Here is a 23,051-nt window from a genome sequence, read left to right on the forward strand (position 1 = left end):
ATTACTGAAATTTTATATGAAAAAATATTTCTTAATTGCTCTTAGGGGAATTTATTTTGTTGGCAAAAATGTGAAATTTGGGGTAGGAATTGTTTTTGCCTCCATGAGGTTTTTAAAAATTTGTTCTTAACCTGCTTGTTTTGATTCTTGGAAAGTATAATATGGAGACTTTGGAAGAAATTGGGCTCTGGAATTAGATTAGCTTTAAATTTGGGGCTCTACCATATTTAGCTGTTATTCAAACTCCCTGATCTTTGGTTTCTTCATCTCTAATAAATGTAATAGCTCCTGTCTCTCACAGTTGTGTTGATGAAAGGTTATTATGCATGTGGGATCTCAACAACTATTAGCTATCATTATTGTTTTTAGAATTACTATTATTAATATTATTATTTGTATGAAATCCTACAGGCTTTAGTATCTGGATGCGAGAAACATATTCAGAAAACATTTTAGATTTGTTAGGTACTTTATTTCTGTGCTTTATAGCTATAGAAAAGCAGGGTAGATCAAGAGTACCAAAACAGAATCCAAGACTTGCCCAGGTTAAGTTTTATCTGGGTAGTTGGCAGAGCCGGGTGGCTCATGCTTATAATCTTAGAGCTTTGGGAGCTTGAAGTGGGAGGATCGCTGAAGGTTAGGACTGGGCAACATAGTGGGACCATGTCTCTGTAATTTTTTTTTTTTAAAGACTGTAAGAATATACAAATTATTTGTTGTTCCTTGCTTGAATTTCCCCACTTTTGATTCTCCAATGGGAATGTGTTCTTTCACTCATATCATCAGCCCTTAGAGTTAGCATCTTTTTTTTTTCTTTTCTTTTCTTTTTTTTTTTGAGACGGAGTCTTGCTCTGTCACCCACGCTGGGGTTCAAGCTATTCTCCTGCCTCAGCCTCCTGAGTAGCTGGGACTACAGGCATGTGCCACCACACCTGGCTAATTTTGTATTTTTAGTAGAGATGGGGTTTCACCATGTTGGCCAGGCTGGTCTTGAATTCCTGACCTCAGGTGATCTGCCTGCCTCAGCTTCCCAGAGTGGGATTACAGGCTTTTCTTTCTTTCCTTTCCTTTCTTTTCTTTTTCCCCCTTCCCTTCCCTTCCCTTCCCTTCCCTTCCCTTCCCTTCCCTTCCCTTCCCTCCCCTCCCCTCCCCTCCCCTCCCCTCCCCTCCCCTCCCACTCTTGTCTCCTAGGCTGGAGTGCAGTAGTCCAATCACCATTCACTGTAGCCTTGACCTCCTGGCCTTAAGCAGCCTTCTCACCTCAGCCTGGGAGTACACGCATGCACCACCACACCTGACTCATTTTTAAATTTTTTTTTGTAGAGATGAAGTCTCACTGTGTTGTCCAGGCTGGTCTCCTGGACTCAGTGATCCTCCTGCCCTAGCCTCCTAAAGTGTTGGGATTACAGGAATAAGCCACCATGCCCATCCTAGAGTCAGCATCTTAAAGTAGCCACAGAGTAGTATGCTGTTAATTAGAAAGACGACAGAGAAGTACAGATATTTATTAAACAGCTATCTTTTGAAATGTCATGTTTTCCTTTTTTATCAATGTTATGAAGTAGTTCCCATCCATTTCATAGACATTTCCCATCCATTTCATAGACATTTCCATTAAATCAGCTTTTGATTTATGACAGATTATATCATGAATGTTAAGAAGCAGAAAACGTTTCTATACTGGATAGCATGTAAAAGAAGCCAAGTTGTGAAACTGGATCAGATTTTCAATTCTTGTCTGTTTAATTGGGAACTAACTTTGACTTTCAAAGAAGATATTAGGAAAGATCAGTAATTAGTAGTCATTAGATTACATAATTTACATCATCCCAGGAAAGGAGCTGAGCTGGACAGGGGCACCATCATGTGACCTCAGGTCACATTGCAGATCGTACTGGTCATACTCATCCATTCAGTAGACATCTGTGGATACGTACCACAAACAAGACAGAGTCGTGCATACGTAAATAACGTACTCTGCAACCTTCACTGACGCAGCTTCCAAGGAGGTGGGCGGTTCTCCCAATAGGAAGGTATGAACAATTCCAGGCAGTACACCGAGAGAATACTGGAGACAGAGAGGTTGCTTCCAACAAGGATGTTTGGGAAGTCCTTAAAGAATCGCCTGAACTTCATAAAAAGGACAGTATGTTGGTTGGTCAAGAAGAATGGAAAGACATTTTAGGGGAAGAATAAAGCATGAGCAAAGGCACAGACATGAAGGGTTTTCTGAGACAGATTTTTATGTTATTTTTTTGAGAGAGTATCTTGCTCTGTTGCCTAGGCTGGAGTGCAATGGCACAGTCATGTCTCACTGCAGCCTCAAACTCCTGTGCTCAAGTGATCCTCCCACCTCAGACTCCCAAGTAGCTGAGACTACAAGCGTGTGCCACCACGCCCTGCTACTTCTAAAAATATTTTGTAGAGATGGGGCTTCGCTCTGTTGCTCGGGCTAGTCTTGAATTCCTGGGCTCAAGTGATCCTCTGCCCTCGGCCTCCCAAAGTGTTGAGATTATAGGCATGAGCCACTGTGCCCATCCACAAATTGTTATTTTATGTATTTACTTATTTTTGAGACAGGGTCTTGCTGTGTCTCGTAGGCTGGAATGCCCACGAATGGCCCGATCATAGCTCACTGCAGCCTTAACCTTCCTGGCTCAAGCAGTCCTCCCACCTCAGCTGCCGAAGTAGCTGGGGATATAGGCACACATCACCATGCCCGGCCAATGTGTTTTGCAGGGACAGGGGTCTCACATGTTGCCCAGGCTGGTCTCGAACTGCTGAGCTCAAGTGATCCTCCTGCCTTGGCCTCCTGAAGTGCTGGCCCACAAAATCTTATCCTTAAGATTGTTAGTGTGCTAATGTCAGTGCGCTAATGTCCTATCCATTTTTCTGTGCTTGGATCAACTTGAAGCACTGGGTATTTATCCTCTACTTGAAAACTTCTGCTGGAATATGGGTACTTGTCACATATTGGGATGATTTGGGGTCAGTATAACAGTTGTTGCACTGAGTTGAAATATAGCAAGAGATTTGGGGATCTAGAGCCTTCTTCAAAATTATAAAGTAATAGTTTACTAAGGTGACATCTTGTGTTCCTTCATGACTAGAGGTACATGGGGTACTCTGCCCTTGAGGGCAGAGATCTCTCCATTTTCATATTTTTATTATTTATATCTGTAGAGTGACTGACACATGGTAGCATGCATAAAAATTTGCTGAATCATGGTTATGTTAACTTTTGATTTGTGAATCAGTGTGAAGGTTGATTTTAGAGAGAAAAAAAATACTGTTAATGTATCACTTTCTTTTTCTTTTTGGTTTAGGTGTTTCTCTTTCAGGTTTCCGGGTAGAGGTTGTAGATGGAGTGAAGCTAAATTTGCTAGATGACGTTAGTAGTTGGAAACCTGGAGACCAGATTGTGGTCGCAAGCACAGACTATTCCATGTACCAAGCAGAGGAGTTCACTCTTCTTCCCTGTTCCGAATGCAGCCATTTTCAGGTCAAAGTCAAAGGTATTAAATTGCTCAGAGTACTTCTTGGGAAACACACTATTTTCTTGAGATTTGATTCCTGGAATCCTTTTTCCTCTCAATCACTACTGTCACCACCACCACCACCATCACCATCATCAGTATTGAAGGTCATAGCAGTGGAATGCATTGAACACTAGATTCCAGGGAAAATTAGATAAAAATAGCTATTGAGCAATATTCTTGCTACTAATGATACATATTGCTTCAGTTTCTTTGTATAAAAAAAAAGAGATGTCAACTACAGAAATTGATTTTCCAAGGTCTTTTCCATTATTTTAAGTTCTGGGGTACATACGCAGAATGTGTAGGTTCATTACATAGGTAAATGTGTACCATGGTGGTTTGCTGCACCTACCAACCCATCACCTAAGTATTCAGCCCAGCATGTATCAGCTATTTTTCCTGGTGCTCTCCCTCCCGCTGCCTCCCCTCCATTTTCTTCTGTATTAATTTTCTACTGTCAGATAATTGTAAACCCAACGATGAATTAGATCCATTTATAAATAGAAGTCTTTCTTAATTAAAAGAAATCCTGTGGTTTTCAAGTGCCTATTTGATTAGCCAAAAAAAAAAAAAAAAAAAAAAAAAAAAAAAAAACTCACTAATACTTACAATGGAATCAAATAGGTATTTTCGTAAGACTACATTTCCTGGCTGGGAGCAGTGGCTCCCGCCTATAATCCCAGCACTTTGGGAGGCCGAGGCGGGTGGTTCACTTGTGGTTATGCATTTGAGACTAGCCTGGACAATATGGTGAAACCCTGTCTCTATTAAAAATACAAAAAACATTAGCTGGGCATGGTGGCACAAGGCTTGTAATCCCACCTGCTAGGGAGGCTGAGGCAGGAGAACTGCTTGAACCCAGGAGGTTCACGCAGTGCAGTGACGTGATCTCAGTTCACTGCAACCTGGGCGACGGAGCAACCTGCGTCAAAAAAAACTACATGAAGAAATTCTTACTGTAAGTTGCATATTGAAAGAATGCCTGACACTTACCGGGCACTCATTTTGAGCCTGGTACTAGGCACAGCCCCTTTGTACATGGCTTCATTTATAGGATTCATGGTGCATTTCACTCATTCTATTGCTTTTCTTTTGAACTGAAGTATACATTTATGGTATAAAACAAAAGAGTTTACAGTAACTGTTCAGTAAGTGCTTCTTTAGTTTTTCAGTAATTTAGAGTAATAGGTAGAGCTTCAACAATTAAGGAAAAATTTTCTGCTTTGGAAAAAAATAGTGATTGGCTCACTTGGCCCTTTTTCCCTGTGCTTCATTCGACATTGTACTTTTCCTTCTTGATAATACAGGGCATAAACAAAACAAGAACACCACCAACAACAAAAAGCCCCCAAAACTATGATACCATCTGGCATTAATTTTTTTTGGAAATTCCAACTCTTGTTAACAAGTCTGCATGATGAGTCTTCATGAGCTGTCCTCCCATGATTTATGTGTATTTTTCCTTCCTGAGTTTATATAATAAGATCATCAGTGAAAAGCTCATTATTAAAGTGCTTCTACACTTCCAGTAAATGTGAGAATTTAAAAGAATGCATACTAATATTAAAATAAGAAATGAGAAAGAAAAGATGGTAATTTATCTATTGTTAATGTCCAGTTGCAGATTAGCTTCCAAGTAAAAGCATAAGCAATTTGACACCCTGATATTAATATCTACACACCATGTGTTTTATGGACTCACCATGCATTTGGTGGTTCTTACACCCTAGGGGAGAAGTCCAAGAGCGTATGGACAGAAACTGGAGAGAAAGATTAGGGATCATTAGGCAGATTCCAGATTATTAGTGCTGTTGAAGGGAGGATTGAGCTGCTTCAGGAAGGAACCAGCTTTCTGTCAGTATGTGGGTTTGAGAATTGGCGGAACAGTTAGTAGTGAGGGTTCAGGCAGTGGGTGGGGGCTGGACTAAATTCCCCGTGTGCTGAATCTTTAAATTCCCCGTGTGCTGGGATTCTGATTCTGAGGTGTCAGAGAATGGGAGCAGATGAGAAGTTCTCAGGATCATCTTGGGGTTATGGAATGAAGAGAATGTCTTTTCGAGGTGAGTTTCATGTTTTCTTTGTTCTAACATTCTTTTTTTTCCTTGCCCATATCAACCAGAAACCCCTCAGTTCCTGCACATGGGTGAGATCATAGACGGTGTAGACATGAGAGCTGAGGTTGGAATTCTTACCCGGAATATTGTGATCCAAGGAGAAGTGGAGGAATCGTGCTATGCAGAAAATCAGTGCCAATTTTTTGATTATGATACCTTTGGGGGACACGTTATGGTAGGCAAAAGGATTTGATTATTTCTTTGAAATCCTGGTTGCTAAATACATGTTTGAAGAAACTGTCCAGTTTTGGAATGAGAAATAAATGGATATTAAAAGCAAATCATGTTTTGTTTCTCAATGACAATGAGGAGGTTTTAGATGATTAAAATAGAATGTAATGACTTCATTTAGTTGGCCTGGACCTCTAGTTAAACCATTTAAGAATTGTTCCATAAGGAGTCAGATCAATATATTGGGAAGAACCAATTACAGAGACAAAAAAAAAAAAAAAAAAAAAGGCTCTTTGGTATCCATGCATGTGATTTCTGAAAGAATCAATTAGTTTTTTAAAAAACATAGTTTTACCAAAGGGTTAGCAATACTAGCAAGCACATGCAAAATATGTTTCTGTAAAAATATTTTTTGTATACAAATGTTTGTTCTGAAAAAATGTTGAGCACTTACTGTATGCTAGGCAGTATTCTATTAATATATACTAATCTGTTGGACTTCTGGGCTGCATTTTGGCTACATGTGTTTTTAAATCACTTTTTGTGCATTCAGTAGGCTGTGGTTGTAAGTAGTAGCATTTCTGTTACGAGAATTTTTTTTTGTTTGTTTTTTTGAGATAGAGTCTCATTCTGTTACCCAGCATAGAGTGCAGTGGCATGATCACAACTGACTGTGGCCTCAATATCCTGGGATCAAGTGATCCTCCCACCTCAGCCCCGCCAAATAGCTGGGACTACAGGTGTACACCACTGCGCCTGGCTACTTTTTGGAATTTTTTTTTTTTTTTTTTGAGACAAGGTTTTGCCATGTTGCCCAGTCTGGTATGGTATTGAACTCCTGGGCTCAAGCAATTTGCCCACCTTGGCCCCCCAAAGTGCTAGGTGTGAGCCACCGTACCCCGCCTGTTACAAGGATTTCTGAAATGTTGATCAGTACTATTCGCTTGTTTTTAGTAATATGATTGAAAATCTAGTGTTTAAAAATATTGAGAGTGCTCAAACTTTGGATCACAGAAGAACTTTTAAAAATAACTTAAGTCAACCATCTTATGCGCTAACTAAAACACTGGGGAGAATCTAGAAATAAATAACTATTTATCAGACTCCAATGGAGGTTATAGAAGTGAAAGAACAAGATGAGACTGGGAATGCCCAAAATATTTGAACAAATCAAAACACTTAGCAGAGATCATTATTGCATCTTTCCTGATTACATTTGCCTTTATTCCTAATTGGAGGCTATTTTTATGGCTCTTTAAAGCATTTGCTTATGTAAACAAGCATTTGCTAAATTATTAACTGGCAATCTGGGAAAACAGGATGCAAAAGAAAATCAAATGTTTTAATAAGTATTCTCCTTTGGATGTTTTCTGCTAAAACAACATTTTTTGCTAGTTCCCCATTCTGAAAAGTATGAGTTTGATTTTAGTACCTTGACTTACAGATAATGAAAAATTTTACTTCAGTCCATCTTTCTTATGTGGAATTGAAACGCATGGGTCAGCAGCAGATGGGGCGATATCCTGTTCATTTTCACCTGTGTGGAGACGTGGATTATAAAGGAGGATACAGACACGCAACATTTGTGGACGGCCTGTCTATTCACCACAGCTTCTCAAGGTGCATCACTGTGCATGGAACAAATGGCTTGCTAGTAAGTAGCCTCACATTAGGTCAACCTGTATTATTGAAATAGCTAACTCTCTTTAATTCTTATGTCTTCTCAATTTTATATAAGTAAACTGTTTAGCCCCATGCCTTGCTCTATTCTGCCTTTTCTGAGCATTCCACGATTTTTCCGTCTGAAGGAAGTATACCTTTCCAACCACCCAGAGTATCCTCTTTTACATTTAATTCAATTTTATATTTTGTATTTTATTATTTATTTATTTATTTATTTGCAATTTATTTTTATTTTTTTTCCCCTGTAGGACCCAAGTAGATTATCCCCTTCAGAGATAAATTAAGCCTGACATTTCACTTTGCCCATTCTGCTAAGGTTCAAACCTCTTTTTCCATTTGTAGTGAACATGCTACACTGGATAGCGCTTGTCACTTAAATCACAATCAGTCTTGTTACCAATGACATTAATATACTTTTATTTCTGCAGATAAAAGACACCATTGGATTTGACACACTAGGTCACTGTTTCTTTTTGGAAGATGGTATTGAACAGAGGAATACTTTGTTCCACAATCTGGGACTCCTCACCAAGCCGGGCACTCTCCTGCCCACTGATAGGAACAACTCCATGTGTACCACCATGCGAGATAAAGTGTTTGGAAATTACATCCCTGTGCCTGCTACTGACTGTATGTGAGTAACTGGCAGAGAGAAAAACCCATGCGTCAAGGCCTTTGACTTTCGGGGAAGAGGTTTTGGGGGAAGTTTTGAGTGGGCAGGAGTTTTTGTGAAGAATGTTTAAATCACCTTGGAAAATTCCTTGCAGGGCTGTTTCGACTTTCTGGATTGCTCATCCCAACAATAATCTGATTAATAATGCAGCTGCAGGCTCACAGGTAAATAATGTTAAAGTGACCTCAGATGTTTTAATGTTTTTCTTGTTTATAAATAGTCTGGCTTATTTGGATTTAATGTCATGTGTGCTAGTGTAACCCAAGCATGACATTGTTTTCTGGTACTACTTGTTTAGCTGAGAGCGGGATATGGCTGAGATGGTTATTCTATTTCTCGTAAATTATTTGTGCCCATTAATATAATATCTTTTTTGTAATTTTTTTTTTTTTTGACATGCAGTCTCGGTCTGTTGCCCAGGCTGGAGTGCAGTGGCGTGATCTCGGCTCACTGCAAGCTCTGCCTCCCGGGTTCATGTCATTCTCCTGCCTCAGCCTTCCGAGTAGCTAGGACCACGGGTGCCCACTACTACACCTGGCTAATTTTCTGTATTTTTGGTAGAGACAGGGTTTCACCTTGTTAGCCAGGATGGTCTCGATCTCCTGACCTTGTGATCCACCTGCCTCAGCCTCCCAAAGTGCTGGGATTACAGGCGTTAAGCCACTGCGCCTGGCCTGTGCCTGTTATTATCTATGAGTTTAATAAGAGAGATGCCAAAGTGGGAAAAGAAGTGGACTAATCACTAGCGTTATGTTATTTCCAGAGTGTATTTTTGGTGTATTAGGTACAACCTTTCTGGCTTCTCATATTTAAGTCATATGTGGCCAAGTAACTGATAATTTCAATTTCAGGGTGTTGATAAAAATAGGCTTAGGTCAGGCGCAGTGGCTCACACCTGTAATCCCAGCACTTTGGGAGGCCGAGGTGGTTGGATTGCTTGATCTCAGGAGTTCGAGACCAGCCTGGGCAACATGGCGATACACCCCCGATACAAAGCCAGGTAAAGTGGTGCGTACCTATTGTCCCAGCCACTTGGGAGGCTGGGGTGGGAGGATACTTGAGCCCAAGAGGTGGAGGCTGCTGTGAATCAAGATTGCACCACTGTACTCCAGCCCAGGTAACAGTGAGACCCCGTGTCAACAAAAACGCACACGCAAAAAAAAAAAAAAAAAAACACAACAAAGCCCACAAAAAACCTTAGCTTTTCTTTATGAGAATGGATTATTTTGGAGAATACCATGACAATTGTCACTCTGGTTGGGGGCACACCCTTTTGTTGAATGTAAGGCTTTATATACACATGGGAATTTCATTTCCTTGGGAAAGCAGCAAAACTCATTATGATGAATTAAGACACACATGAGAATAAATTTTAAGAGACTAAATGATATTTTTGGGTAGTAGAAATGTCCCCTGGATAAGTTTGGAGAAATTTGTATTTATTATTGAGAGTTTTAGTGTTATTGTTGTTGTTGTTGTTGTTTTTTTTTTTTGAGACGGAGTCTCGCTCTGTGGCCCAGGCTGGAGTGCAGTGGCCAGATCTCAGCTCACTGCAAGCTCCGCCTCCCGGGTTTACACCATTCTCCTGCCTCAGCCTCCTGAGTAGCTGGGACTACAGGTGCCCGCCACCTCGCCCGGCTAGTTTTTTGTATTTTTTAGTAGAGACGGGGTTTCACCGTGTTAGCCAGGATGGTCTCGATCGCCTGACCTCGTGATCCTCCCGTCTCGGCCTCCCAAAGTGCTGGGATTACAGGCTTGAGCCACCACACCCGGCCTAGAGTTTTAGTGTTATTAAAACTGCTAATTTTTAAAACCTAAATGAATCTTTTTTTCCCCCTGAGACAGGGTCTCGCTGTCTCTCAGGTTGAAGTGTAGTGGTGAGACCTTGGCTTACTGCACCCTCTGCCTCCTGGGCTCAAGCCATCCTCCTACCTCAGCCTCTGAGTAGCTGATACTACAGGCGCATGCCATCACACCTGCTGATTTTATATATATATATATATATATATATCTCATATATATAAACCATATATATATGGTGGGGGGGAGAGAGAGAGAGAGTAAGAGAGTGAGAGGAGGTTTCACTCTGTTGCCCAGACTGGTCTCGGACTCCTGGGCTCAAACCATCCACCTGCCTTAGCCTCCCAAAGCGTTAGGATTACAGTCATGAGCCACCATACTCAGGCTAAATGAATCTTTTCTTTCTTTTTTTTTGAGACGAAGTCTCGCTCTGTCCCCCAGGCTGGAGTGCAGTGGCAAGATCTCGGCTCACTGCAATCTCCTCCTCCTGGGTTCAAGCGATTCTCCTGCCTCAGCCTCCCTAGTAGCTGGGATTACAGGTGCCTGCCACCATGCCTGGCTAATTCTTGTATTTTTAGTAGAGACAGGTTTTCACCACGTCGGTTAGGCTGGTCTCGAACTCCTGACCTCAGGTGATCCGCCCGCCTTGGCCTCCCAAAGTGCTGGGATTACAGGCGTGAGCCACCGCGCCCAGCCGCTAAATGAATCTTTTAAGATAGTATGCTATCGAGATTGTAACTGTATTGAAAACTGCAATAAAAAAATATGAAATTTGCAGTGATGCCTAAATATTCATATTTATACTGCATGGCTACTTAAGTTTTTAAACTGAAATAAATACCTAGCATTGTTTGCCAAGATGAAGCAAAAGATTAGCTGAAGGGAGTATTTATTTGAGATAACAAAAAAGGCATCAGTGGATGATGGTTTGAATATCATGTCTGTTATTTTATTTAAAAACATAAAACATAATCTGAAAGTCTCTGTCAATTGAAGATTCTTATTTGACAGGGCAGAAACCCAGATATTTGATCATTTTAGGTTTTCATTCATTCATTTTTCATCAAATATTTGTTGAGCCTGTATGAGGTTTGTGCTAGAGTTTCTAACTGGAAAGTGAGTTTTTGAGTAAAGATGACCAAGAAGTTGATGCACAGCCATCTTCTGATCTATGTGACATTACACGTCAACAGCCAGAACAAAGATTTCTTTTAGCTCTTTTTAGAAGTCAGGGCTTGAAGATTAAAGCAAATTGCTGAGAGTTCATGAAAAATAGAAGGTGAGGCTGCCAGATACCCTTACTGTGGCTCCTGTGAGAAAAGAAGAAAGCATTGCATGTATGTTCTTCCTTTTTATTCTGTGAGCTGTTTATTTTCTCTCTAGAAAAACTGTTCCAGTAAAAGCTAATTTGGGCAGGGTTTTTCCTCCCAAAGTAAATCAAACCATTTTTTCATTGTACCTTTCCACTGCCTTTTACAAAGCTCCTTTTACCTGTGTTGACACCACTGTGTTTTAACAGGAAACAGTGCTACCCCCTTATCCCCGTCCCACTCCCATCTCCATCTCCATCTCCATTGCATCCTAGGATGGTCCCCTCTGCCCTCAGTTTACAGGTTATAGTATGGAGTTTTCTTCTGACTCTCCAGGTCTTATCCTGTCGACTTGTCTGTTTCGTGCCCAGAAGAGTTGAGGTAGCAAACATTTTTCAGAGTAGTTTGTTTTATTAAGACCCATTGGTAAACTTTTATCATGGAAAATGTTACACATGGCATTCATTTTGGTGTGTGGGTATATATATATGTTTTCCATAATTCCTCTCTCATCTCTCCTCCCAATGGACTCCATTTGTTACAGCTAGTAAGTACTTATTAGGTATATTATATTTTAATTATCTCTATATTTCTTATTAGACTATGAATTATTTGAGAATAGTCTTACTATATACCTGGCACATAGTTGGCACTAAATAAATGTGTGCTAAATTTGAATTAATGCTGTCCATTTACACTGTATGGTTAAGTTTTAACAAATTATTTAATCAAAATTCCATCAAGTGAAGTCGTCCTTCACGTTGGGCTGATTTTTAATTGAGTTGTAAAATAAAGAACTGTCATGGGAATTAACATTTTTTCCATTTTTATGTCGCATTTTGAGTGTCAAAAAATTTGAAACTGTTCTGTTCCTATTAAGGTCAGTAATAGTGAAATTGAACAGACAGGGCCCAGCCTGAGACAGCATCCTGATTCATACGTGTGGTGTTTTTTTTTTTCTTTGGCAAAAATTTCCCTCAGGACAGGAAGGGCATTAGACTTGTTTGAAAGAAGTCAGTGATCTCTGCGTGCTGGTGGACAGTTGTTTAATAGGCATGACTCATCTATTGAACAGGTTTAGAGGTAAACAGATAAAAACCATATTGCTTAATGGCTGTGCTGTCCTGGTCACATGGAAAGCTGATTTGGTTTTAATTCTGCATAACTTTTAATGTAGATAATGATGGAAAAGTTTTGAAAGTGAATTTTTATACCAACCAATTATTTCTCTTTTGTCCAATCCTGCAAGCAAAATTAAATTTGCTTTTTTAAAAAAATACGTGATATAACCACTTTGAGATGTGTGTATAACTTTTTATTGTCAATTCTGAACCTGCAATAATGAAAGATTTGGGTGAAAAAGATTAAACTTGCTGATGAAGCAGTTAGTTTATGAGAGTGTTTCATAGATATCTGTATAAATCAGGCTTTTAATGAGCTTGTCCTTTCATTTGTAGGATGCTGGGATATGGTATTTATTCCACAAGGAACCTACTGGGGAATCCACTGGATTGCAGCTCTTGGCAAAACCAGAACTCACTCCATTGGGTATATTTTATAACAACAGGGTCCATTCAAATTTTAAGGTAGGCTTCTAAGTTTTAACAATTAGTACATGTGCTAGACAGTGTAAAAGATGAACTATTGTGATTATATTTTAATCCACTTTGTGCTGCTGTAGTAGAATATCACAGAGTAGTTAACTTATAATGAACAGAAATATATTCGGCTCACAGTTCTGAAGGCTGGGAAGTCCAAGATCAAGGGGACAGCATCTGGTAAGGGTCTTCTTGCTGTGTCATCCATGGTAGAAGGGCAAGGAGAAGTCGAGAGAGCAATAGAACAAATTTGCTGCCTCAACCTTTTTTATAATCAGCATTAATCTATTCAAGAGGGTGAATCCCTTATGACCTAAACACCTTAGGCTCTACCTCCCAATACTTTTGCACTTTCTAACACATGCTTTTTGGGGGATATATTCAAACCATAGTAGATTATAGCTGAGAAATGTCAGTTTTTGGTAGAACTTGTCATCAGAAAAAGTAATTTGTAATTAAAAACAGACACCTAACCCCTCCCTGTTCAGGATATATATAGAGCATTCCATTTATACATACCTATTGCGCATACGGGTATGTGCAACACATACATGCACGTGTAACCTGAATAATTACATAATGGATTTGATTCATGTGTCCTCATCCTCTCTCTTGTTTCTTCCCTTGCTTCATCTCTTCCTCCCTCTCAGCTTCTTTCCAATCTTTAATGTTATTACCTGTTTCTAGGGAAGTACACATTAAATAATATGCTTCTGGGGGTTGATAAACATAATTCATCTCTTCTTTTGATTCACAGTGGCTGGTAGAGTGTCCTATTAGGCATTATACTAATTATATAAATAGTGAAATACTGCTTAAGAATAGTTGACCTAATTTAAAATGATACAGATCAAGTAACCTAAAGGCCATTAGGAGTTTCAATTTTTTCACGAAATCTGGCTCTAACCCTTCACCCCTGGTGATAAATACATGTGATTTATTTTGTGCTCACAAGGAACTTCAATGTTTTTGTTACACATGTAATGCCCAGATCCTTTACCCTGATGTGACCCACACCACAGTTCAAGGAATACTTTGCATTTATGATACTCAGAGGATCCTTTAAAAACCCAAGTGTGTTACAGTTTGAAGAGCTTGGAATCACTTGATGAAGACTTGAGGAAAAAACTATACAAAACTGACTTTCATGAGCTGAATAGTTGGTTAATGTTTATTGAAAGTAGCATTTCATAGTAGAAATCCTCAAATTTTCTTAATTGTAAATGGTATAAAAAGCACCTCATTCTAATTGATTTTTTTTTTTTTTTTTTTGAGACCGAGTCTTGCTCTGTCGCCCAGGCTAGAGTGCAGTGGTGCGATCTCAGCTCACTGCAACCTCTGCCTCCTGGGTTCAAGCAATTCTCTGCCTCAGCCTCCTGAGTAGCTGGGATTACAGGTGTCCACCACCATGGCTGGCTAATTTTTGTATTTTTAGTAGAGATGGGGTTTCACCATTCTGACTAGGCTGGTATTGAACTACTGACGTTGTGAACTGACTGCCTCGGCCTCCCGAAGTGTTGGGATTAGAGGTGTGAGCCACTACGCCTGGCCCCATTCTAATTGATTTTTAACATGCAGTAATTTACTCGATTAATAAGAATATTACATTTAAATGACAGGAGTGGATGATTAGGTGTTCATTTGTTAAATTTGGAAATGACTGTCCAGGATAATACTTTATAGCCAAAGGAGATTGAATTCTTGGAGTACTCAAAAAGAAACATGTCATTTTGGAATAACTATACACATACAGGCACACACCCACATGTATGCACACACACACACTGGTCCTTATGGCTTCAACTGCTGATGCCTCCTGGGTCTGTACTAGTCCAGGTTGGTCAGGCTTATCCTACTGCCTACTGAGTACCCTTTGAATGTCTTATGGACATAAATAAAACATGTTGCAAACTAAAATTCTTGTTTTTAGGCCCAGACCTATTCCCGTATGTCTGTTTTAGTGAATGAAACTACTACTCAACTGTGGCCTGAACTAAAAATATATGAGCTTTTATTGCTTTCGTTCCCTCACCCACAGAATTTTATCAATTACAAAATGTTATCAGTTCTACCTAGTAAATAATTCTCACTTTATCTGTTTTCCACTGCTAGTATGGCCACAAGTCTAGATCATCTTTATTTCTCTTCTGGATTACTGGAATCATCTTCTACCTTATATGCCTCCTCTTTTTTTTTTTTTTTTTAATCCTCTTTCAATCCATTATCCATGTTACAGCTACAGTGTTTTTTCCTTAACTCACAGTTGGTTACGATGCATTTATTAAATTCCTATTGTCCTGACTTCTGTAGCACATCAATTCCATGTGATCTGATGTTTGCTCCTCTTTAGTCTTCTCCATTATATTTCCTTCCTTCATACATTCTTGTTTGTCCATCAAAGTTTTTTTTTTTTTTTTTTTCCTGGCTATTCCATGCTCTCTCGTCATCTCCAGACTTTTGTACAAACTATTCCCTTGAGTTATTTTCTTTGGCTCTTCAGCTCCTTCCTCCCACCTCCTCCCCTGCACCGCCAATCCATTCTTTTGCTTGATTAATTTCTCTCCATCCTTCAGGTTTCAACTTTAAGAGGTCACTTCTTTTAGGGGACATTCCCTGAATCCTCTCACCTCCACCCACAAAAAAGGCCTCCTCCAGATGCCCTTCTCTTCTGCCCAAGCCTCATCTGCTTCCTTTATCATATGCTTATCGTTTTGGATTATAATTATTTATTTAATTGTATGTCTTTCTGCTAGTTTTTGTGTTAGCAACAACAAGGATCACATTTTTCTTGTTAACTAATGTATAACACTGGGTGCCTACCAGTAAGTATTTGTTGAATGACTAAATGAGTGAAATGAGTTAAATGAGTAGAAAATATCCAGGAAAGTAGCTGTTTTTTACAGTACCTTTGCTGTTGATTCCCTGCCCCACTTTTTTTGGTAGAAGTGATAAGCTAAAATCTATTTTCATGAATCATTGTATATGTTGTTGTAAGTTGGGATTCATATTCATTCCAGTCCGTTATTTATATTTTTCAGGCTGGCTTATTTATTGACAAAGGTGTCAAAACAACAAACTCTAGTGCTGCTGACCCAAGGGAATACCTCTGTTTGGACAACAGTGCAAGGTAAAGCTGGCTCTATTAAGTCACACCCAAGCTATACCTTGTCAAAGCAAAACTTTCCAACTGGAGCTTATTGTGCTGTTACTCTGGTAACACATTTAAAATGAAGTTTTAAAAGTTCATAAAAGGGTTTTTTGAAAACTACTTATTCTGTTGTTCCAGGTCCTGTGACTGGGCTTTTATCTTATTGAAATATCAAAGAGGCTGATGTTTTTCTCCTTTTTCATGGCTATAAATAGATGCTAGAGAGAGTTGCAGAAAGAGAAAGGAAAAAGAGGAGATATGTTGAGAAAGTTTCCAAATTTGGTGTGGAGTATGATTCATTGAAAAATAAGTTAAACTAAGATGTTTAGTCTAATCCTTGAAAAACCAAACCATATAGAATTTGTTCTTCGTGGTCAAAATGAACACTGCATTTAATATTTCAAAAGGAATGATCCTGAATTTGATAAGCAACCTGGTTCTGGTTCAGTCCTTTGTAGCCTCAGATTACATCATAGCCAGGCTCTAGTTTACTTCCTTTTGTAATCACAAAATGCATTAGATATGGATCTGCATTTCAGTAGAGTTCTCTTACATGCTATATGTGAGCCAAAATAAAGAAAATGTCCCAGATGAAAATAAAATTTTCTGGAAAAGATGGCGACTTAAAGTCATATTCAGTAGAAACTGTACATATTATTATTTTCCATACTTCAAGTTGATTGACCAGTTTATGGAGTTAATAGGGCGCTAGATTTAATAGGCTTTGTTGACAGACACTTAGGAAAAGAATACCAGGGCTGATTGTTCTTCAGAGAATCAAGGAGGAAGCACACCATAGGTTGGTGAGCCTGACTTCAGGGTGAGGCAGATTCTTGCGACACTTTAATAAGACATGAGATCAGAAGAAAACTGGGGAAAGTCTAGTGGGTATATTACTCATCAGGATTCCTCAAACATCAACTTGATCCTGAAATATTTTGATGCAATGATCAGATAGTATTTGAGAAACCCAGAAACTGTGGGCATTTAAAAAAATAAACACAAAGTACTGGATACCTAAAAGCTGATCAACAAATGAAGTGAAAAAATAGAGGAGATAAACTTAAGAAGAACAAAGAAAAAAGAGTATATAGAGGACAACAAATTATGAACTAAGAGGAGACTAGTAGCTGGCAAATAAAGAATTCTATCTAGAAAGTTACTGCTGCTTTTTCAGTTTTAAAGAGTTTATTATAATTGGTAGAACTAATGTAGTTTATTATAATTGGTAGAAAGTAATGTCTTCTTTGCTTAGAGTTGCCAGAAAAATCCATAAACACAATTGATTCTCTTCCCTGCCTTAAAAAATTACTTATCTATGTATATATATTTATGTATAAGTATAGTAATGTGTATGTGTATATATGTACATGTATTTATATATATGAATAAAGGAGTAAATATATTTGAGTTCATTGATATTTTAATTAGACTTGACAATAAAACAATTTACTCATAATGGCTTAAGTAGTTCCTTACTAGGTGTGTGTATGTGATATTATGAAAATGGTTATCTTTCTTCTCTCCATTATTTATTTCCCTTACTAGTTTATAATTACATATATATTGATAAGGAATTGGACTCCATTTGGAAATTGCTATTGAAAAGAACTGATTATAGCAGAAAAGTAACAAGAGCTTGTGCATATACTGAACTAGTGTTTTGAATATGCTCATATATATATATTAATGCAATTTAGACATGGCAAAAATGATAAAAACTAGCATAAATGAGTAATAAACCAGCTCATGTATTAAACACCAGGCTTAGAGGATCCAGAAGATATTTAATCTGTTCCTCAAAGAGGAAGTTGACTCAGCAGTTAATCAGGGCCAGGCATGGTGGCTTACACTTGTAATCCCAGCACTTTGGGAGGCCAAGGCGGGTGGATTACCTGAAATCAGGAGTTGAAGACCAGCCTGGCCAACACGGTGAAACTAAAAATACAACAAATTAGCCGGGCATGAGGGCAGATTCCTGTAATGCGAGCTTCTCAGGAGGCTGAGGCAGGAGAATCACTTGAACCTGGGAGGTGGAGGTTGCAGTGAGCTGAGACTGTGCCACTGCGCTCTAGCCTGGGCAACAAGGTGAGACTCTGTCTCCAAAAAAACAAACAAACAAACAAAAAAAACACCTGTGAATCATATAAGCCTTTCCTTGTGTCTTCAAGATGTGAAAATATAGGAATCCAGAGATGGAATATTTTAACTCAAGAAAGCTCTTGGTTTGAAATTAAGGAAATTTCATCTAAAAGAGTGAAAGGGCATTAGAACCAACTAGTACATTTAAAGCAGAGGACAATTAAGAGACGGTTGAGCAGTGTGCTGAAAACTCAACGATGATTAAAAAAAATCAGGAAAATTAACTATTTTCTATATGCCAAATGGGAAAGAAGATGGAAATAAAGGGTATCAAAGCAAATGGTCAGTTACTGATTATTTTTTTCCCCTCCCTGTACAAGCACCTGGGTGCTGTGGGGGTGTCGTGATTGATTTGTATTGATAGGAAGTTCAGAAAAGTTGAGATGGTTACAGCAGAGAATCAGATGCTGCCTTATAGTACTCTTTTTTTTTTTTTTTTTTTTTGGCTTTTCTTTTAGAACAATGTGTCTCCTTTCCAGAACTCTTCCATCTGCTTGGTATTATGTAATGACTACAAAGCTGTTTGGCAGAAACTACAATGCCAGAGAATAGATGTTGGCTTAGAGTCAAACTTTTTACCTCTTAAGTCAGAGCTAGTTAGGGTAAGGGGACTTGAGCCATATAATCTAAAGACGGATATGATACTCTTTACCTTTGCTGCTACTGCCCCAGTTTATACCACAAGTGCATCTATCTGAAACACATGAAGATCCTTCTGACTGGTCTCCTTAGAGTCCATTCTCTATAATCCATTCTTCAAATAAAAGTCAGTGATCTGTTAAAAGAACAAAAAAGAAATTTGATCGCATCCCTTCCTTGATTCCATGCTTCCATTTACTTCCCATTGCATTTCCAATGGAGACCCAGATCTTTACCTAACCCTTGCCCTCCTCTTTATTCTGTGTCCCTTGCTTCTTTCTCTCCAGCAGACTTCCTTGCTATTCCTGAACATGCTAAGCTCTCTCATGCCTAAGGACATTTGCACTTGCTATTCTCTCTCCATAACTGCTTCTGCCATCATATCCATTTAGTGAGCACCTACTGTGTGCCAACAGCTGTGGTGTTAGCATTAAGCAAATGGTATTTCCTCACTGGTTGAAAATCTCTACCTGCTGAATTGGTTTTTGAAAAGCTGTGATTTTTTTTTCTTCCATTTGTTTTGTAAGATTAAGATAAAAATGATTTTTTTTTTTTAAATAGGTGGCCTTATGGGGCCATTTGAGTATTTGATTATCATGTATTTGGGTATTTGAGCATGATGGGGCTGTTTGAATATTTGAGTTGTTGTAGTGGACAGTTTTTGACACCAAGTGTTTTGACCTTTTCACTAAGGTCCTTTTAACTGTTTTAGAGAGAAGAAAAAGAAAAGGTGAAGTTCAGTCTTTATAATAAATATGTTAATTAAATGCAGTCTGGCCGAGTGCGGTGGCTCACACCTGTAATCTCAGCACTTTGGGAAGCTGAAGTGGGTGGATCACCTGAGGTCAGGAGTTCAAGACCAGCCTGGCCAACATGGGGAAATCTCATCTCTACTAAAAATACAAAACTTAGCTGGGCATGGTAGCATCTGCCTGTAGTCCCAGTTACTTGGAAGGCTGAGGCAGGAGAAATGTTTGAACCTGGGAAGCAGAGGTTGCAGTGAACCAAGATTGTGCCACTGCACTCCAGCCTGGGTGACAGAGTGAGACTCTGTCTCAAAAAAAATAAAATGTAAAATATAAAAAAATACAGTCTATTTTAAATTTAGGCATTTTAATGATCTTAAACTCAGTTTTGTCTATATGTAAACACTTAACCAGCATACAACTCAAATTATACTCTAGTTCACATATATGTATGTTGAAATATATTATTAATTTATTAAATAAGTTTATATTAGTAACATGTACCTTAAGGATTTGTAAAGACATGCCAGACTTCTTGATCTGGGTGTTTTTGGAAATGATTTTTATGCAATAATATTCTGCAGTGTCCATTTTAATTGATTTTTCAAAAACGAACTAAGAAGATATAAAAGCAGTTGGTTCTCTGGAAACTTGTGTGTAAATAAATGTAATTTCTTCTTTGAATCTTTAAAATGTAAGTTAGTTGTATCTTAAGAATTTTTCATTTGTTTTGGTCAAATTTAAATTCTGCTTCTTGACAGCTAATTCCTATGGCTTTTGTATTACATTTTTTAAAATTCTTTTTTTATCCCCTAGATTTCGACCTCATCAGGATGCAAACCCTGAAAAACCACGTGTTGCTGCTCTAATCGACAGGCTCATTGCTTTTAAAAATAATGATAATGGAGCTTGGGTCAGAGGAGGAGATATTATCGTTCAAAATTCAGCGTGGGTATTCTTAACCAAGTTATTATATGATGACACTGATGTATTTTCAGATTTTTTTTTAAAGCCGGTAGCATGAAAGCACAGTGATGATTCTTGGAATCATATTATTATTATTATTATGAATAGACAGGACAAGCTCTAAGGAAGTACGCTAGAGTTAAAAGACTACAAATGTTTGAAGTAGTCTCATTCTGGTGCCTTTTTTTTTTTTTTTTTTTGAGACAGAGTCTCGCTCTGTCGCCCAGGCTGGAGTGCAGTGGCCGGATCTCAGCTCAATGCAAGCTCCGCCTCCCGGGTTTACGCCATTCTCCTGCCTCAGCCTCCCGAGTAGCTGGGACTACAGGCACCCGCCACCTCACCCGGCTAGTTTTTTAAATATGTTTAGTAGAGACGGGGTTTCACCGTGTTAGCCAGGATGGTCTCGATCTCCTGACCTCGTGATCCGCCCGTCTCGGCCTCCCAAAGTGCTGGGATTACAGGCTTGAGCCACCGCGCCCGTCCTTTGGTGTTTTTATTGGAACAGAACTTGTCCAGTGACATGAGAGTTTTTGATGAAATTGAACAGAAACCGGGAATTTAACTTGATATAACAAGTATGGTCTTTGTCAGAGAGCTAAATAAAACTACCTGGATCTTTTCCCTTCATCTTGAAAACTCCTTAGTTTTTCTGATGCTCTTCTATTGCCATTCAAAATAAAAGCTTTATAATTCCACCTAAGTAATTATGTCTTAACTACCTGGATCTTTTCCCTTCCTCTTGAAAACTCCTTAGTTTTTCTGATGCTCTTCTATTGCCATTCAAAATAAAAGCTTTATAATTCCACCTCAGTTGACTTATGCCTTAACATGACTTGAGGCAGTAAGTATCTCACTTTTTTTCCCATTTGTATAATTTTAGGAGTGGTCTCATGCATGTTAAGCTAAGATTTAGTGTTCAACAGTCTAGAAAAATGTGTGTGTGTATTTTTTTTTCTGGCACTGAAATTAGCTTCTTGGCATTTCACGTCATTTCTGCCTTTTTTCATTCAAAAACCTGATATTGTGTTGAAGCTGTAGAAATGGCTTCAGAATCATATACCACAGTCTAATTGTTTTAAAAACATAGTTATGGAAATAATAATTATAGCTAATACTTTGATACACTGCTTACTGTTTGCCAGGCACTGTTCCAAACATTAGAAATTATTATTTTTTGAGACAGGTTCTTGCTCTGTCACCCAGGCTAGAGTGCAGTGGTGCAGTCATAGCTCCCTGCAGCCTCAACTTTCTATGCTCCAGCAATCCTCTCACCTTAGCCTCCCGAGTAGCTGGGACCACAGGCATGTGCCACAACTCCCTGCTAATTTTTAAATTTTTTGTGGAGACAGGGTGTCCCTGTGTTGCCCATGCTTGTCTTGACTTCCTGAGATGAAGCGATTTTCCTGCCTCAGCTTCCCAAAGTGTTGGGATTACAGGCATGAGCCACTGCACCTCACCAACACTAGAAATTATTTAGTATGTTTAATACTCTCAAGAATCCTATGAGGAAGGTTATATTTTCATTTCAACTTATAAATGGGAAAAGTGAGAGATAGAGGTTGAGTAGCTTGCCGAAAGTCACACAGCTATAATTGGCAAAGCCAGGATTTGAACTGGGTGCCGTCACTGCATATTCTGTGCTCCTAGTTATTGTGAAATCAGATTTTTGTGTGGTAGTGTAGAGAGTAAATATTGGGACCTCCTGGATTTCATGATAATTAAATATTGAGAGAATTACCTCTTTTTACATAATATGGTGAATTAAAATATTCTTCACTTTCTTTTCTTTTACAGATTTGCAGATAATGGAATAGGACTGACCTTTGCCAGGTTTGTAATTGCTTAAAAATACTTATTTTAAAGCTTTAAGTTAAATAACCCTTGATTTTTTTTTTTCTGATAATACACAGGAATGTTTTATCATTTTTTAACATAAAAAAATTAGCACCCTCTTCCTGATACCACTAGAGGGCCAAAAATACATTTTTTCTTGATTAATTGAATTCATACCTAAGTACTAGGTTAATATAGCTGGAATTTCACAGAAGGATAATTTTTGCTTGGAAGAAAACACTTTTGATTTAGACTAAAGTTCTTAAAAAGTAGGGGAAAAAAGGAAGGGAGTAAAAGTAGGGAGAAAATTAAAAAACTAATATTTTCTTTCTTATAAGCTGCTCTAATTTAGCAACAGTCTTTAAGAACTAAACTTTTTGTTCTATATGTTTTTCTACAGATAATAGTCATTCTAGTTGTCATGCTAAACACACTTGTCATTTAATTATTATAGTCAGGACAAGTTTGTTCTCCTCATTTTCAGTGTTGTTGCCTGAGACTAGAGCAATCAATTATTGCTGCTAAATTAAAGTTTGTTTATATGTAGTTTGTAAATCATGTATTAATTCATATGAGGGCTGGGCATGGTGGATCAGAGGTCAGGAGATCAAGACCATCCTGGCTAACATGGGGAAACCCCGTCTCTACTAAAAATACAAAAAAATTAGCCGGGTGTGGTGGCAGGCACC

The 23,051-nt window shown here is 38.6% G+C and overlaps 1 protein-coding gene across 2 annotated transcripts in view; it reads left to right on the plus strand.

Moving 5' to 3' along the window:
• The window catches only part of CEMIP2 (cell migration inducing hyaluronidase 2), an 86,465-nt gene that overhangs the window by 31,362 nt on the left and 32,052 nt on the right, over positions 1 to 23,051 (plus strand). For both annotated transcript variants that reach the window (XM_011770917.3, XM_011770914.2), the window contains exons 6-14: positions 3,327 to 3,515; positions 5,659 to 5,828; positions 7,269 to 7,478; positions 7,936 to 8,141; positions 8,275 to 8,344; positions 12,748 to 12,876; positions 15,927 to 16,015; positions 20,380 to 20,511; positions 22,324 to 22,359. In XM_011770917.3, coding sequence (XP_011769219.1) covers positions 3,327 to 3,515; positions 5,659 to 5,828; positions 7,269 to 7,478; positions 7,936 to 8,141; positions 8,275 to 8,344; positions 12,748 to 12,876; positions 15,927 to 16,015; positions 20,380 to 20,511; positions 22,324 to 22,359 — 1,231 coding nt within the window. The remainder of the gene's footprint in view (positions 1 to 3,326; positions 3,516 to 5,658; positions 5,829 to 7,268; positions 7,479 to 7,935; positions 8,142 to 8,274; positions 8,345 to 12,747; positions 12,877 to 15,926; positions 16,016 to 20,379; positions 20,512 to 22,323; positions 22,360 to 23,051) is intronic.

The sequence above is a fragment of the Macaca nemestrina genome, chromosome 14 (assembly GCF_043159975.1).
Source record: "Macaca nemestrina isolate mMacNem1 chromosome 14, mMacNem.hap1, whole genome shotgun sequence".
Classification (NCBI taxonomy): domain Eukaryota; kingdom Metazoa; phylum Chordata; class Mammalia; order Primates; family Cercopithecidae; genus Macaca; species Macaca nemestrina.